Raw genomic sequence first — 15,795 nt, 5'->3', positions numbered from 1 at the left:
CTGCCACAGCAGGTAGCTACTGAGATGTTAAGTTAATCTCCCCTTTTACTTCTACCCTTTCTCCAAACCTCTTAAAAAAAAAAATAATTAAGTTCTTCAGGTCTCAGTTCTCCAACCTGAGCCTAGACCTGCCATGAGCTAGAGACATGCTTTAGCACACACAGATGAATCATCTGTATGTACCTGAGCACAAACACTTTCTAGGTCTTTTCAGCAGCTGATTGTTGTGCTGGTTTCATGGTATGCCTCTACAGGGGTGCCCAGAGGCACAAACGCTTTCCTGAACTTACAGCAATTTTACTGCAATGTATTATTTAACAAGGTAGGACCTGGGCACTGCCATTGCTGTGAGCCAAAGGAAGTGCGGGAGCAGCTCTCTGAAGGTGTTTGGTTTCCACTTCTATTTCCTGCCACTTGCCTCTCTCCTCGTCTTCACCTCAGGTCACTGCTAGTGCTCTGAACCCAGCAACGATTATGTGGGAGAATGAGTAATGGCAAAAAGTAATGTAATTTCCCTCAAACCTCCTGGCCAGTCTTCATTGTTCCCCTCCCTCCTGTTCACTGCCTTATTCTCAGCAAACTGCCTGTGTTTCCAGTGTTGCAGACCGGGTGGAGTTGCGACACAAACTGAAGTGTAAATCCTTCCAGTGGTATCTGGAGAATGTCTACCCTGAGCTCAAGTGAGTCAGTTCTTCACTTGTAGAAATCTCGGAGGGATTTGGGAGGTGGGTCACAATGAGAAGATAAACCTTAACAGCAGTGGGCAAAACAGTGGGTTTGGAAAAGGTTTTCTCTATTCTTCTTTTTGGTGAGAAACTTTGTGTGTTTTCCTGGCTTATATTATCACAGCTCTGCAAAAGGTGTGCCTTCTGTTCTGCCCCACACAGCTGTCCCTTGGAGATGTGCAACAGTGGTGTTTTCAGAGATGTGGGGTGGAGACAAGTGCCAGTGCATGACACCTCTCCATTTTCACTTGGTCTCTGCCCACTGGATGCTCTGTCTGGAGGAAGTTGAGCCAAGTAGAACTGGACAGTCTCAGCACAGAGGTTTGGGTGGTTCAGAGAAGGCTCTAAGGAATGCCAGAACCAGCTGTCCCTGTGGCTTCCCCTGCCCTGGGTCAGGACACAGTAGTGTTGTGTCCTTGCTCAGCTGGGAGGCAGCCTGGGTAGAGCTGTGTTGTTGACATGTGCAAACCAGTACACATCTTTACACCTCAGTAAAGGCAACACATTTTTACGTCTCAGTTTGTGGCTGGGAGTGGAGGCTGAAATATCCAGCTGTAGTCTGGTCTTGACAGATCTTTCCTGCATCCCTACCAATGAAGCAAGAATATGTGTTAGCTGGGGAGAAGACTGGAAAAGGGGGAGGAAGAAGCAGAAGAAAGCAGTATAGATATGGCTTTTTGCTGGAAAGAGCCTCTTTCAGAATCATTGCATTAAACTGCTTAGGGTACCCCTAAAGATCCTGGTATGCCTTCTGAAACAAACCAGTCCTCTGACCAAGTTCTCACTTGATTTTTGCCTCCTCCAGATATTTCCAGTGGACAGCATGATATTGTTCATTTTCTGTCAAATATAGGGAACTGTTTCAGTCAGGGCCAATTAAGCCCTTATAAATGTGGAAGTATTTTGGTCTTTTCCCTGTATCAAGTACCATGCAACTGTCATTTTACTTCAAGGATTCCTGAAAAAGAGTTGATTCCAGGAATAATTAGACAAGGAGAAAACTGTCTGGAGTCTCAGGCACAGGATATCACAGGGAATGTGCTGGCTGGCGTGGGAAACTGTAAGGGGACGGTGAACAATCCACCAGTCACTCAGGTAAGGCAGGCTTCAGTTTGGTGCTTTGTTCCTGCTCCTACTCTTTTCATTTCCTGAATGAAGAGGCATCTCTGGCCTTGGTGGTTTGATATGGAGGAAGGAAGAATTTGACCCTGTAATGATTTTAGTAGTAAGCAGAAAAAGAAGCCCATCTCGCAGAGCTCTGTTAGCTCAACAGACTCAGCAGTCAGGCATAGAATGTGAAGGTTTTCATCACTCAGGGACAAGAAGTGTTTAGATGCTCAAGGAGTGACAGATTCATTGAGAATCATTTGGGGCTGTGCGTGGCTAGTACCCTGACATGTGGGTATGAGATTTTTTGGGATTAGAAGCATTCCTTACTCTGCCAGCTCAGCTGTAGCCACAGATGACTTGAATTGTGCCGTATTGCAGATGTATTCCAATATAAAACACAAATGGAGTTTAAGTAGCTGACCCCAGTGGCAGTAATGTGGAGCAGTTCTCCTAAGTGCATTGGAGCTGTGATGGTATATACAAGCTGAAGATCTGCATTCAGACTCTCTGTTGGTGGCTGAAAGCAGCAGGAAAGCAGCTTGAGAAAGTGAAGGGTCACAGTAGGGTATTTTATGCCAGAAAATACATATTCACATCTGTTAACTGTTGGAAACTACTTTGCAGCCAGCATTCAGTGCGCCATTTAACCTGACTCATTGCTCTGTGTCATTAGCATTTGAAATCTCTGAAACTTACTTCATTTTGTATTTCTTCCTTGGAGAAAGTAGACTAGGAACATTTGATTGGAACAGGTATCCATCTAGTCAGAGGAAGGAAAAAATTAATCAACTTGTCCCTTATGCATGCTGGTGATATATGGATATGCTTGCATGTGTTTTGCTTTGCTTAATAATCTATAGGTCCCAGACACCTGTTAGAGAATGTCTGCTGTGTAAAATATGCAGAAGCAGTTGCACGTCATGTATGTCAGGGCTTGGGATCCTCCTTGCTTTGTAGGCCTGAATCTGTAAAGTTGCAGAGCCAAGAATTGTGTGGGATCCAGAGTTAATCAGACACCTCAGATAGTGAGGGGAGCCAGCTGCAGGTTTTGAAATGGTCATGATGCACCAAGGCTGAGCTTAAACTTCTGATCAGGTAATATCTGTTGTGGCAGTCTTTCCAGGGAGCCTTTTGTAGGAAGAGAACAAAAGATTAAGGTTTTTAAAATGTCTTGATAAAAAAAGCTCTCTTCCCCCTCATCTGATTACTGTTGAGATCCTAATGGAACCTTTCTTTGTCTTATTCCAAAGGAGTGGATATTCAGTGACCCTTCAATTAGACAGCAGGACAAGTGTCTTTCCATTGCCTCCTTCTCTACTGGTTCTCAAATCACACTGGAAGCTTGCAATCAAAAAGATGGCAGACAGGTGGGTAACTGTGCACCTCTTTCTAATGCCTTCATTGCCACATGCCAGTGTACCTACATCAGTGCAGGCAGCAGGGGCAAGCCCAGTACTATCACAGCACATTAAAGTCCTTTCCATCTCTGCATCTCCCTCTGTGGTTTGTTTTGTAAGCTTGGATGTGTGACAGAGTGTGTGACCAAGCAAGAAGTGCAGTATGTGGGTGTCTGCTCTGCCTGGGCCCTTGGCAGCATGGTTGGCTCCAGCTCAGCAGCACCCCAACTTTGCTTCTTATCGCTGGCCAGGGTCTGTGTACAGACCACGAACAGGACGGGACCGCGAGGAACGCACCTCGAGCTCTTATTTTCCAGCATCGGTCTCATTACATGGTTATGACAATGGGAAGATGCCAGCAGCTCACATCCCCGGCAGCAAAGAACTTCATGTGGCAACTTACTTCAAAAGTTTTTTGACCAATCACACAAAGCAAAAGCATATTGACAGTAGATTTATGCACCCACTACAAGCACACGTACCTTTTATGAAAAAAATGCTTGCTTATTTTAAATACAATACCTGCTTGTAAGTCTTAAGATACATTGCACAGAGCTCCATTATTAAGCTTAGAACTTGCTAATATCTTGCTAGATATACTTTTCTGTAGCTTAGGGAGTTATTCTATCCAAGTATTAATACAGACTATTGTTTTATTTGTCCTTACTTTTCTACTTCGTTTATAACTTTTCTGCTGACAAATCTTATGGCTACTGCTTAGCTCTAACCACAGTTCTGCTGTCTCTGAGGCCTGCCTTTTGTAACTTGCCCAAAACCCTCTGATTCCCACACTTCTTGGGTGAGTTTATGCGAAGCCAGACTGGTGCATGGATGAAACATAGCACCAAAGTGAGGTAGGTGAGGCAACTGCCTTCCACCTTCCACCTAAGGGAAGGGTGGTGTGTGCTAACATTTTTTTATTTAATTTGAAGTGAGATACCTGTGTTGTTCTTTGTGCTGTCTTTGGACATGTGAGCAGACCTTTAAAACTGAGTGCATGCAACTCATTTAAGAGATACTGACTTACAAAAAGCACTGTATGCTGCTCCCTGAGGAAAAATACACAGCAGCAATGTTCCCAACAAAATGCAGCTCATGCTGTTTCCAAGATGTGCATCCCTGATCTGTCAAGACAAATGAATCCTTTTGCCTTACAACACTAGGTAAGAGATGGCCTCTGCAATGGTGAGGGTGCCCTCAACAGAGATGTGATGTGCCTTTTTGTCAGAACTGGGCAAAGCACAAAAGGGAGCAACACAACACTGGCAGACAGCAGATTGGACTTGTTTCATGCCTAGCTCCCATGCTTCCCCCTACACCAAGAGGGAACAATTTTTCTGTCATCTAAGGCTGTGCTGATTCTGTGCTTTTCTGACAGGTCTGTAAACATGTCAAAGACGGCCCAGAGACAGCTCAGCTTTGACCAGTTTTCAGCAGCATTTTATTTTTTCAGTACTTTCTAATGCAATATGAATCCTTGAAATTAGTTCTTCCTGAAAGAAATCACTGAAATTCAGTCCTGCCCGTTTATGGAAAACCTGTGTAGACTTTCCTCTGGAGGGTTGGTTAATGCAGAAATGCCTTGAAGAGTTGTCACCATGAATACACTGGGAAAACTCTGAGTTTGGATTAATCTGCAAGGGTATCCCAGATGGGATGTGCTTGCCTGCTCCTTTTTCTTGTTGGCAATCACTCATCCCATTTCTGTGTAATTAGGTCACTTAGTTTCTCCTTATGTGCCTCGCAGTATTTTCCTCCCTGGCAGCTGAGAGGACTTCAGCAGCTGCCAAAATCAGCTGTCTTTCCCTGCTTCCTCTGCCACAGAAGGACAGGGGTCCCTCAAGGAGGGTGGAGTCCAAGCTGCATCAGAACCCAGAAGAGTGATTAATCCACAGTAACACAAGCAGGCTTATTTTGCTGCTGGAATAGGATTTATTGAGTCTTGATGTGTTGATTATATACAGGCTCATTATAAAGACATACACACACTTAAGAGTGTGAGCTGTTGTTTTCCATTACCTTATGAGAGCAAACTGCACTTACACCAAGGACTTGACCTAGCAGATGATTTAACCAACTGACTATAAGCAAGGATTTTGTTTAAGCATTTGAAATAATTAGAGACTGATTTGAATTGCAGCTGCCATTCCAAACTGCCTTGCAGCTGAATGGATAAGGTGAAGTGAAGCAGGAGAAATGCATTTGAATTCTTAATGTAATTTGGTTTTAAATGCTCTTAAACGTTGGGGTCCTTTTTGTAGTCTCAAACTCCCATTTCAGATTTCTGCTTATAAAGCCAATTCTACTTGGAATGCTCAAGTTTGTTGTGTTCCTAGGGAATGTTGTTATGATTCTTTCTTTCCATAAACACAACAGTAATTGTTGTTAACACTGACATTAGATTTTAATTAGCTAGAAGTCTGTCATCTTGCAAATTATTCCATTCTCTCTCTTCCTGATATTTGAGAGGTTGATTTCCAAGAAAGAGCAAAGCTGGAAGGAACAAATTCCCTCAGTTGCCCTACAGCTTGCCTTGTCTCCCTATGGACACTCACAGCCCAAAGTACAAGTGCTGGGGGAGAGCAGTGCTTCCACACTGCTTGAGTGTACCCACTTTTCAGTTCAAGTGGGCTTCTCAGAAAGTCAGAGGAGCTGAATGAAAGGTGGAGGGAGGGCAGCTGAGCTACTTTGCAGGCTGGAAATGAGAAGTAAGAGCCCTGAGTATGTGATGTGGTCTGAGTAGAGGAGGGTGAGCCATGGGCAACTTGCATCACACACACACACATATCCTGAGTAATGGAAGCCCAGCTTTGAGCATCTTTCCTGTCACTGTCATCAGAGATCCATGATGAAAGATGTTTGGATTTTTCTGGATGTAGATTTCATGTCTGTGTCTGAGTCGTGAAAAAGCAACATTTCTGAGAAAAAATGGTATATGTGGTAGCTTTTGGTTTTTAGTGTCCCAGGATTAGATTGGTTAGATCATTATGACAGCACCATACAGCTCCTAAACTTGGTTTCTGCTTTCAAACATACTGAAGCTGTGCTCATGCTACACAGCTGTTCTGCATTAAGCATGTCCCAAGGACAGATAATTTTTTGTTTGAGTGCTAACACCAGTCCCTCTGACATACAGGTAATACTCTAGCAGAGGTTTTAAGGTATTGTGATTTGTGTTTAGAGTATTAACTCAAAATAAGTCTAGAATTTTGCAAGCAGGAGGACATGAGACAATAGTCACACTTCAGATGATTTTTGATGCTGTCAGACTCCCTTGGGTTGAAAGAAACCAGAAATGAAATCTATTTGGCAACGTGATCCTGTTGATCATTCAACAGCAACAGCTGGCACTGCTAACAGAAGACCAGCCAAAAGCTATTCTGCATAATCAGAGCTAGATTTCAAACCAGATGGATGTTATCCATAATGTTATTTGGAGAATAGTGTTTTTAGTGGAATGCACAATAAATTATTGCCTTCAGCTTTGTTTTTTGGCTCTGACTGACAGTAGGAGTGGCGTTTTAATTTCTGTTATAGTGAGGACAAATAGAAGGCAAAGTGAGAGTCAGACCCTAAAACAAGAAACTGAAAATGAAGAACATTGGCACAATATTTCCCAACAGAACAAGAAATGCTGAGAAATCCTATTAAACAGCTATATTTCATTAAAATATTCTGAAGGAATGTGACCTCAGCCTGAAAATGAGGACACTGAGTGTTCCTGTGAGACAAACACTATTTGAAATCCTGTGTCCCTTTGTATGTCATTGGGAATTTTTTCCCACTTCTCAGTGAATATTACCTGAAGATGAATGCAACTTTATATAGAGTATCCAAAAAGAAAAGCAGAGAAAGCCTGTATATTTTGAAAGCACCTGACTCAGCACCTTCATGATAATAAGTAGGTAAAACAATACTGGCAATATGCCATACCTTGAGAGTAGTTTTCAGGAGACAAGAGTTTCTCTTAGTTGTGATTTAGTTTTACAAATTTAAGTCCTCTAAAAAAGACAGTACTTGCTGGATGCTGATGTGAGCTTCTCCATCTTCTGTCCCTGCTCATATATTTAAAATTTAGTGTTCAAGACCAGCTTCAGGCTGCCCATGGCTCTGCAAATACACTCAATTACAATTACAACATCCTTGGCTACTCCTGTTATCAGCTCTCCATACATTTATGTTTGAAGTGTCTCAGTTCTCATGAACAAAATTTGCCTTTCTCAGCTGTGCTTCTTTGAACTTGGCCAATTCCATTGTTTCACAGTTAGGATTTTGAGAGAAACACTGCACTGCCTGGATTACTGAGGGTTAAAAGAAAACTTTTGGTTACCCTGAAAAATTAAAATTAGACTAGTATAAATAATTTCAGCCCTTGTATATATTGGATAGAAGAAGACTGACAATTTCTGACTTTTCTCTTAGCTATTGCATGTGGAATGCTTCTATCCAGCCACCTAAAATGAATTTGAAATTATAGATGAAAAAGTGGGAAAGAGAAATTTGCAAAAAACTGGGGGGAATTTTGAGTTGACACTGGGGAAGAGGATCAAGACACAATATTTCAAAGAAAAAATTGATTCTTTTTTTTCTGCCTCCATCTTCACTCTGAACATACTCTGAGCAGTAAACTGTATTATCTCCATCTGCATGAGAAAGGGAGAGCAAAGAGGATTTTCAAGCCAAAATTTCTCAGATTGTGCAATGCCTGTATCTTTCAAAAACTCTCCTTCCACATACAGTCCAGTCATAATGTCTGAGTGTAGAAGAGAGGACTCCCTGTAATGTGCATGCAGGAGGTGTCTACTCTTTATTTTTGTGCTAAAGATGGTCATTACTGCTATCATTTAAAACTTACCAGTCCAAGCTTCCCTTGTGGTCTGTGGAGAAAGCTGGGCCCTCCCAGAATGGGCCTTTACCTTGGACCCCTCCATAACTATGTCACCAGGTAACTAGTTTAGAATAAATTGCTCATTTCTGAGGTGGCTGACAGTGGGAGATGAGTGTCCTATCTCCTGTTCCCATCCTTTCCTACCACCCACCCTCCTGAGAGCTCTCAGATATGATGTATTCCTGCAGGGCAGGATGTTGGGTTGTCTTTGATAATCCTGTGGTCTGCAGTCAGGTCTGAAAGGTTCAGGTGAAGTCAGGGGAGTTGCTCTGGTATCTCAAAAAAGCAAAGTAGGATCAGAAGAGGTAAAATTTATCATTCTGAAAATAGCCCATGCATTTGAGATGAGAGGCCCTACTTTGGCTTTTACTGTTAGTATGCTTTATAACAGCTTATATACATGGCATCTTCTTGCAGCCCAGATGAGCCTCACCTTCAACTTTCACCTTCTCTCCTCCTTCCCCCTCCCTATCCTTGCCCTACTTTATTTTGAACAAAAGGATCTGTGGTGACTTAACATGCTGGGTTTTCCAGTGGTGTGACTCACTGGGAAGCTGATTGATTTTGTTAACAGCAGTAGATGTGCTCTGGGGAGTGTTTTGGTATCCTGCTTGAGCCTGTTGCTGCAGACTCTGTGCAGACATCACAGTGGGTACCTGCTCAGCATGGATGGATGGGTGCCACAGTAGCAGGTCTCTCATCTGAAGGAATAACATGAGCAAGCCTCCAGTGGTGCTAGTTTTCTGCTGAACAGAAAGGGCAAAGAAGAAAACCAGTCTCTCTTGGTAGTAGGCCTTGTTCTCCATCTCAACTCTCAGCACATTCTTTTACAGACAGTGAGCTGTGGGGTGTGTGGGAGAGGCAGCTGGCAGGCTTCTTCTTGTACATGCACAGCGGAACGTGGAGAGAGAATTCACAAATACAGAGAGGTAGTGGGAAACTGCAGGGCAAGAAGTGTGCTTTGGAGAAGGTCAGACTGTTACAGACTGGGATGTCTGTAACAATGGAAGACTGTCGTGCAGCACTGGCACCAGCCAGGCACGGGGTGCAGCTTGCCCTCCTTTACACTCCATCATTACAGATGCTGCTTTATGATATTCACTCTTCCTCAGCTCTTTGTAGGGAGGTTTGTGCCAGATGGGAGCCAGATGGCTCTGGGACCTGTGTAGGCAGTGGGTTGTAGCAGCTGGTGAGGGCATTGTAGTGCAAAGACTGCATTGTATCTTCCTGTCCATCATCACTGCATTCCTCTGCCCCCTTCTCCGTTAAAATCAGCTTCTTCCTGCTGCACAAACAGCTCTCCTTTAGTGTTGTCCTGTCAGACAGGGCTAGCAATACTGCAAATTGATGCTGCCTCTGGTATTTACACTTGATGAAATATGTGATACAGAAGCAACAGATTACTCTGGGCTTTGCAACTGCCCTGCCCTCCAAGGCACATAACAGCTGCCAGCAATATGTGAACATAACTAACTATTTTAAAGCACACAGCATGTGACAGTCCTTTTTCTATGCTACCCAAGAATTAAAATGTTGGTAGGTTTTGACATTGTCCAGATATTGCAGGAAATTTTAAAATTCCCTTTGCGTATCTTTTCTACAATACTCTTGAGGTCCATCAGTATTGTCAAACTGTTTCTTTTTCTTTATCAGTCTCACAGATTAGCCAAAACATCTGCATTATATTCCTAAGATCTTTACTGACTGAGCCACCCAGACCACAATTCTAACTGGGTCATCTGTGTGACTGAAAAGAATAAAGGGAAAATCCCTGGAGCCTGGACCCCTCAATCTTCTCAACCTGTTGAGCTCAGCTGTGCCCCATTGGAGATGAATAACACTGCCTCATCTGGAAGATCCCATATCCACAGACTCATTTCTACTTTTCTCTTCATTGTCAGCCACAGTGTTCCCAGGTTTGGGTTTTTTTCCAGCAGGGATGGAAGGTACAGCCCTTTCCCAGCAGAATTTTAAATTCAAGGTTAGGGCATATTTTTTTTTTCCTGGTAAGTAGCATGACCAAAAGTGGATCTTCAGGAAAGGGTTGTAGATGAGACCTTTTGAATTTGATGAAAGAAGAGATGAGGGAACAATGATAAGAGAGATCCAGTCAAACAGCAGGAAGTGTGATTCTTGCTTTATATGGACAGGTTTATATGTCAGTGCTTTGCTTTCCATGGATTAGAAACAACCACAGGAGGGTTTCAAATTTTGGTGGGTATCTGGGTGCCCAAGACAGAGAATGACTGAGAAACTGTGACTATAATATACTTTGAAAATGCCATTACTTGCTGATTTTTGTGTTGATAACATGGCACAATCACAGAGTATGCTGGGTTGGAAGAGACCCATCTGGATCACTGAGTCCAATTCCTGGCCCGTCACACGACACCCCAAGAGTCACATTACGTGCCTGAGAGCATTCTCCAGGTTCCTCTGGAATTCAGCCAAGCCTTAGTGCTGTGACCAGTACTGTTGTTTGCTTTCTAGATGCTTCTGAGTATCCAGCCCTGTAACTCAGCTAAACCCTGACCCTACCTAACTGCAGGTATCATTAGTACAGGAACACAGTGATTTAGAGATTCTGCCCATACCCAGATTTTCTTTTTCCCCAGCTGTTGGAATTTACTTGAGATTACCTTCAACTTGAAGTCACAGTTCTGTAGGGGAATGGAAGTAACATCATGTTTTTTGTGTCTTCTCACAGAAGTGGAAGATGAAAGGCAGTTTCATTCAACACTTTGTCAGCGGTCTCTGCCTGGAAAACCAGACTGGAAGAGTGGTGACCAGCCCCTGTCAAGCAGGTGTACCTGGCCAACAGTGGGAGCTGTTACAAGCAACATGATGGTAGCACAGAGATCTCCTTGTTTCTTTGTGCATGAGACTTTGGGAGCAGAGGGGGATCAGGAAGGGAGGAATGGTTTTGTATGTCTGACCCTAAATGTTTTCATTGTGCTCATCAGTAAGCCACCACTTCAGCTGAGCACTTGATGTTTTTGAGGTTTTCAGAGAAGAAGCTGGGGGTGAGAGGAATCAGGACAGTTGTCAAAATCTTCCCATCTCTTGTCTTAAGTTCTCCTTTGTAGCTGATGTCTGCACAGCTGCATCTAGAGATGGAGGAGGACCCAGCCCAATACTTGCAGCTCTCCCCATTCTTTCCTTTTTCTGTATCCAGAGTCCACAACCTTCAGACCAGCAGCTTAGGATATGCTTGTACAAACATTGGTAGCTCTTTGGCTTTTTGCTCTAACATTCTGCATCGTTCATGTATATGTCTCTCAGTGAGGACTGGCCAGGAGAGTCATCATGATCAGTGGAAAGGCTGGGAAGGAGCTAGCAGATCCTGGGGGCAGGTTTGTCACCTCTCTTTGGTGGGCCCATTCCTTCCTCTGCTCACAGAAGCTGCCCTACAGCCAAATGTGCTGAAGTTGGGCAGAGAGAGATTGGAAAGGGACGATCTATTTTACCAGCCTAACCAGGGATTGTTTCAGGGACTATTCCCTGAAACTCTCCCTTCCAGCTTTTTTATGTGTGTAAGGTCAGCCCTACCTCCAAGAGTGGCCAAATCCTGCAGGTTCAGGGTACCATGTTCTGCTGGAGCCAGTCAGAGAGGTGCCAACACTTGGGCATGTTAGGGAAGCTGGGACTGTTCTCTGGCTGCTCTTCCTGGTGCTACCAGCCACTTCCCACTGCAGCCCACACCAAAGGTGGTGCACAGAGCTGCATGGGCAGCACACACAGACAGAGGTGCTGCACATGGCTCAGGGTGTGGCAGGAGCCCACCCTGACCCCCACTGTGAGAGACAGAAGGGGACAGGCCCTAGGTCATAGCAGACTTCTTGCTGCTGGCTGGGCAGGCCACAGTTCTCACGCTTGTCTCTCCAGCTCTGCATAGAGCCCCTGTGAACAGAGCCTGGCACGACAAACTACCCACTCTCCTGGTACAGTTGCTTTTCCTTCTCTCTTTGAGAAAGACAAGGCAAAAGGGTTGGGGCTGCTCTACTTTTGACACCCCTCTCACTTCCCAGTCAGCAACTTGGGGAGAGGTTAGCTGGTGAAGCTGGAACTGCCCCCTGTACAAATGCTGCCACAGTGTAGGCCTGCCCTGAGAGAGGCTCCTTTGTGTTCTGGAAATACCAAAGACACTGGTGGTCTCTAGCTAGCATCCCAATCCTGCTCCCAGTTACCAGTCAGCTCTAGCTGCATCTAGGTTTTCAAACCTGCCAAGGGATGCTTACCTATTCAAATAAAGTCCCCACAACCTGACCTTCTCCTAATTAGACCTGTTAAATTTTCCTCTTAAGATAGATTTTGTAAACCCAACCCTCTTTTCCAAGAACCTGACAGGGGAACCAGATGGTGGGACCATCTTCATTAGGCAATTGCTTGCCTAGATAATTTCTGATATGTGTAGAAGAAACAGGTTGTTCATTTGGATTCTGAACAACTGTTACCTTTTGATCATGTTTGTATCTCTTTTTAATTATTTCTCTTAACTTGGTATTAGCCCAAACACTTGACGAAAGAACAGATAATGTTCTTCATACATTGCATGTGCTTAGTGGGAAAACTGGACAATATTTTTTGTTCTTGGTTTTAAAAAATTAAATCCATCATGTGGCAGGAGCTCTTATCCTGTCTCCCCCTTTACTTTGATATCAGATCCCCATCTCAGCACTGATTAGCCAGAAGAATGACCTGCCTGCACTGTGAAAACTCACAAGGGAGTTCCTTTTGATCCTTTCAGAATGGTGCAGCTGCTCTTCTCTGTGGAAATGAGGGCACTGACTCTGCAGTAATTTCTCTTTCCCTGTATAGACATGCTTTGGGCCAGAACCACTGAGGTCAGGAGAGGGCAGAGAAGGAAGGAAAATAGCCTAGGAATGGAATGAGAGCGGGCCAGACAGACCCATTGAGGGCAGAGATGCCATCCTATTAGTTACTGCATTTTTAAACAAGACTATACAGGAGACGGTCCTTTCAGAATAGCATCATTATGCAGTAGGAGACAGGAACAGCCAAGTTCTTACCTACCTGGCTTGAAAAATATTGATGCAAAGATAGAAGAAGGGCCACTAAGAGGTACTGTTTGTAAGCTCCATATACAATGAAGTGTGAAAAGATTACATGTTTTCATCAAAACACAGCCTAAGTGGACCATCTGACCTCCACCCATTTCACTCTCCAGCAGCTTATGTGTTGCAGCTAACAGCATATTCACTCCTCTACCAGGTACTGCCTCCTTCCTCCCTGCTCCCACTGTGTGTGTGCAGCTTTCCTGCAGTTCCTTCTTCATAACCACTCTGGGACCAGGACCCAGCTCCTCTACAAACAATGCTCCTGACTGCTGCAGACCACAGAAGCTCTGCTTATTTACAGTTTCCAGGCTCTGGGCCAGCCCTAATTCAAAGGGCTCTGGTCAGCACAATGACTGCTGCCCTTGCCTGTGTGTTTGGCTCCCATGCTGGAGGTTGCTGACTGCTCTTGGAGCAGACATACCTGGACTGGCTGTCTTGATTTATGCCTCTCTTCCTACTGCTCTTCTGGCAGAGTGTGAACTGGCATCCTTCTTGAGCTGTAAGCTGGGGCTGCTGAAGATGGGACACTCTCCTTCCTCAGGTGCCATGGCCTGGGGAAGGAAAGGACAAAGGTGGACATATGCTAGATGTCAATAACTCAAATTGCTTGTGGAGTTTGGAGTATCATTTTTTAATTCTACCTGGTTTTGAACATATTCACTTGAGGTCACCTCCCAACTGCTCACTCTTCTGTCAGCTAAAGCATTGCTTTAGCTCAACACAGACCTCTCCACACATCATCTTTTGGAAGCTGTTGGTTTCCAATGTATTTTAGCAGTTGCTGAAAAGGAAGTACATTGCAAAAGGCTGCTGTCAAGTGTGGGTAAACTGATTTTCTTCTTGGAATAAACAAAGTCTTGTTCAAACTCAATCCTAGCATACTCTACATTTCCTTTGCACTGAAGGGAAGGAAGAACAATGTTATCTCTACTTTTTTCCCCAAGGTCCACACAATGCCATGTTTTGGAACAGGTCTCCATTAGGATTGCTTCAAGCAAACTGACTATTTTTAACAGTCAGAACAAGCAGCTGCTCACCCTTGTTTTCCTGTTTACTTTAAACAGCCCCCTAGACTGTCAAGACAGAGAATTTGCATTGGTAATACCCTTAAAGAAAGCTGTTACTGTATCAGAGCATCCAATGTAATTTCCTCTGCTGTGAACCAATGGGAGTCTATTTAAGAGGAGCTGAATCTACTGTTGTACAGAAATTGGATTCAAAAGGTTTATTTTTCCCACTCAGTTGTAAGTTGCACTTTGCCAGATGTAATTTATGTGGAACCCAGATTTGTTTTCCTTTTTCTTCAAAAAAAGCATGTGCCAGAATCTGTTTAATGCCTGGAATAAAATCAATTTTGAAATAAGTGTTTCAAGCCTGTCTTATTCCCCTTTGCTTCCTCTACTGGAAAACAGTGTCCTTTTTTGCCTGGTCCCCTCATCTGTGTTTCACTGGGTTTGTTCCTAGACACACGTACTCCAGTTCTCTGCATGGGTTTGTGGGTTGGCTCATGAGGGATACTGCTGGAGCAGGCAGAGATGCTTTTAGGATACAATAGTGTACCACTTGAAAAGGACTGGAATAGTCCTCCTCATCTGGGTAGGGAGACAAGTATCCTTCCTGGCAATTAATGGGCTGACTTATATGCTGAAAGAAATAGCTGGTGTTGTGGGGAATTAATTCTTCCTGTTACTCCCTCCTTAATATTTTCCTTAAGCTAGCAGCCTGCCTTTTTTCTATAAGCCTCCCAAAGACCTTTCTTCTGCTTCTGGCCTGAGGGCAAAGAGGTATCACCACCCACAGATGTCTCCTAGCATGTGCATCACTGAGCTTCAAATATTGTGACTCCCCAAGGAGGCTGGTAAGCTTTTCTAAGCTCATGTTATTTAAAACAAAAAGAAAGGGCAAAAAAGAAAAAAGAGAAATAGAAGGGAAAAAAAATATAAAAAAGCCCAGCCAGCAGTGCTAATTTGAAGACTTTGAGTTTAAAATCAGGGCTTAACAGCCTGCCAGTTCACCTGGCAGAGACTTTTTCAAGCTAGGATCAGCTGGATCTGGATCTGAATGTAAGAAAGCAGCTGTGCCAGAGCAGCTATCTAAGGAAGGAGGGTGAAGGTATGCTGGAAATCAGCTGGTGTGGGGGGAACCACTGCTTATCCATGCTGCCTGATGTGTGAGTGCTGTGGGAACTCAATAAAAAGGAGAAGAGTTGAGGCTTTCTCTCCTAGTGCTGCTCTTGGAGCAGGACATACTTGTGCTATGCACCCCTTGAGTGATGACCACCAAGGGCCCTAGAAACCAGGAGGTTCTCAGGCTGTAATGATGGCTGGGAAAACTTTTTTTAGTCCTGCCTAGGAAAATGATAGGGTTTTGATCTTCTGAAGAGCCAGATTAATGGGGTTGGGAGAGAATGAGAAATGGGTGAGGGTTGGGTTACCCTCTGGGGAGGATAACCCAGGGTCAGACATACAGTGCTCCGGCACACATATAAAGTAGAGAAGAGTTTGGAGTAGAAACAGGTGCCTCAAAAGAGACTAGAAAATCATGTTCACATGAGAAGAATTATAGGGCAGTAATTTCTATGCTGGAGGCCGAAAACT

The 15,795-nt window shown here is 44.0% G+C and overlaps 1 protein-coding gene across 5 annotated transcripts in view; it reads left to right on the top strand.

Moving 5' to 3' along the window:
- GALNT16 (polypeptide N-acetylgalactosaminyltransferase 16) overlaps positions 1-14,561 on the top strand; it is a 74,608-nt gene extending 60,047 nt beyond the window's left edge. For 4 of the 5 annotated variants that reach the window (XM_021547078.4, XM_085580330.1, XM_085580331.1 and 1 more), the window contains exons 12-15: positions 597-680; positions 1,679-1,820; positions 3,086-3,202; positions 10,828-14,561. In XM_021547078.4, coding sequence (XP_021402753.1) covers positions 597-680; positions 1,679-1,820; positions 3,086-3,202; positions 10,828-10,965 — 481 coding nt within the window. In that variant the 3' untranslated portion in view covers positions 10,966-14,561. The remainder of the gene's footprint in view (positions 1-596; positions 681-1,678; positions 1,821-3,085; positions 3,203-10,827) is intronic. The other variant, XM_021547077.4, reaches the window with a different exon arrangement.
- The last annotated feature ends 1,234 nt before the right edge of the window (positions 14,562-15,795 follow it).

Source organism: Lonchura striata, chromosome 5 (assembly GCF_050655825.1).
Source record: "Lonchura striata isolate lonStrDom1 chromosome 5, ASM5065582v1, whole genome shotgun sequence".
NCBI classification, from domain to species: domain Eukaryota; kingdom Metazoa; phylum Chordata; class Aves; order Passeriformes; family Estrildidae; genus Lonchura; species Lonchura striata.
The sequence above is the reverse complement of the archived record's forward strand: the minus strand, read 5'-3'. Positions and strand labels throughout refer to the sequence as shown.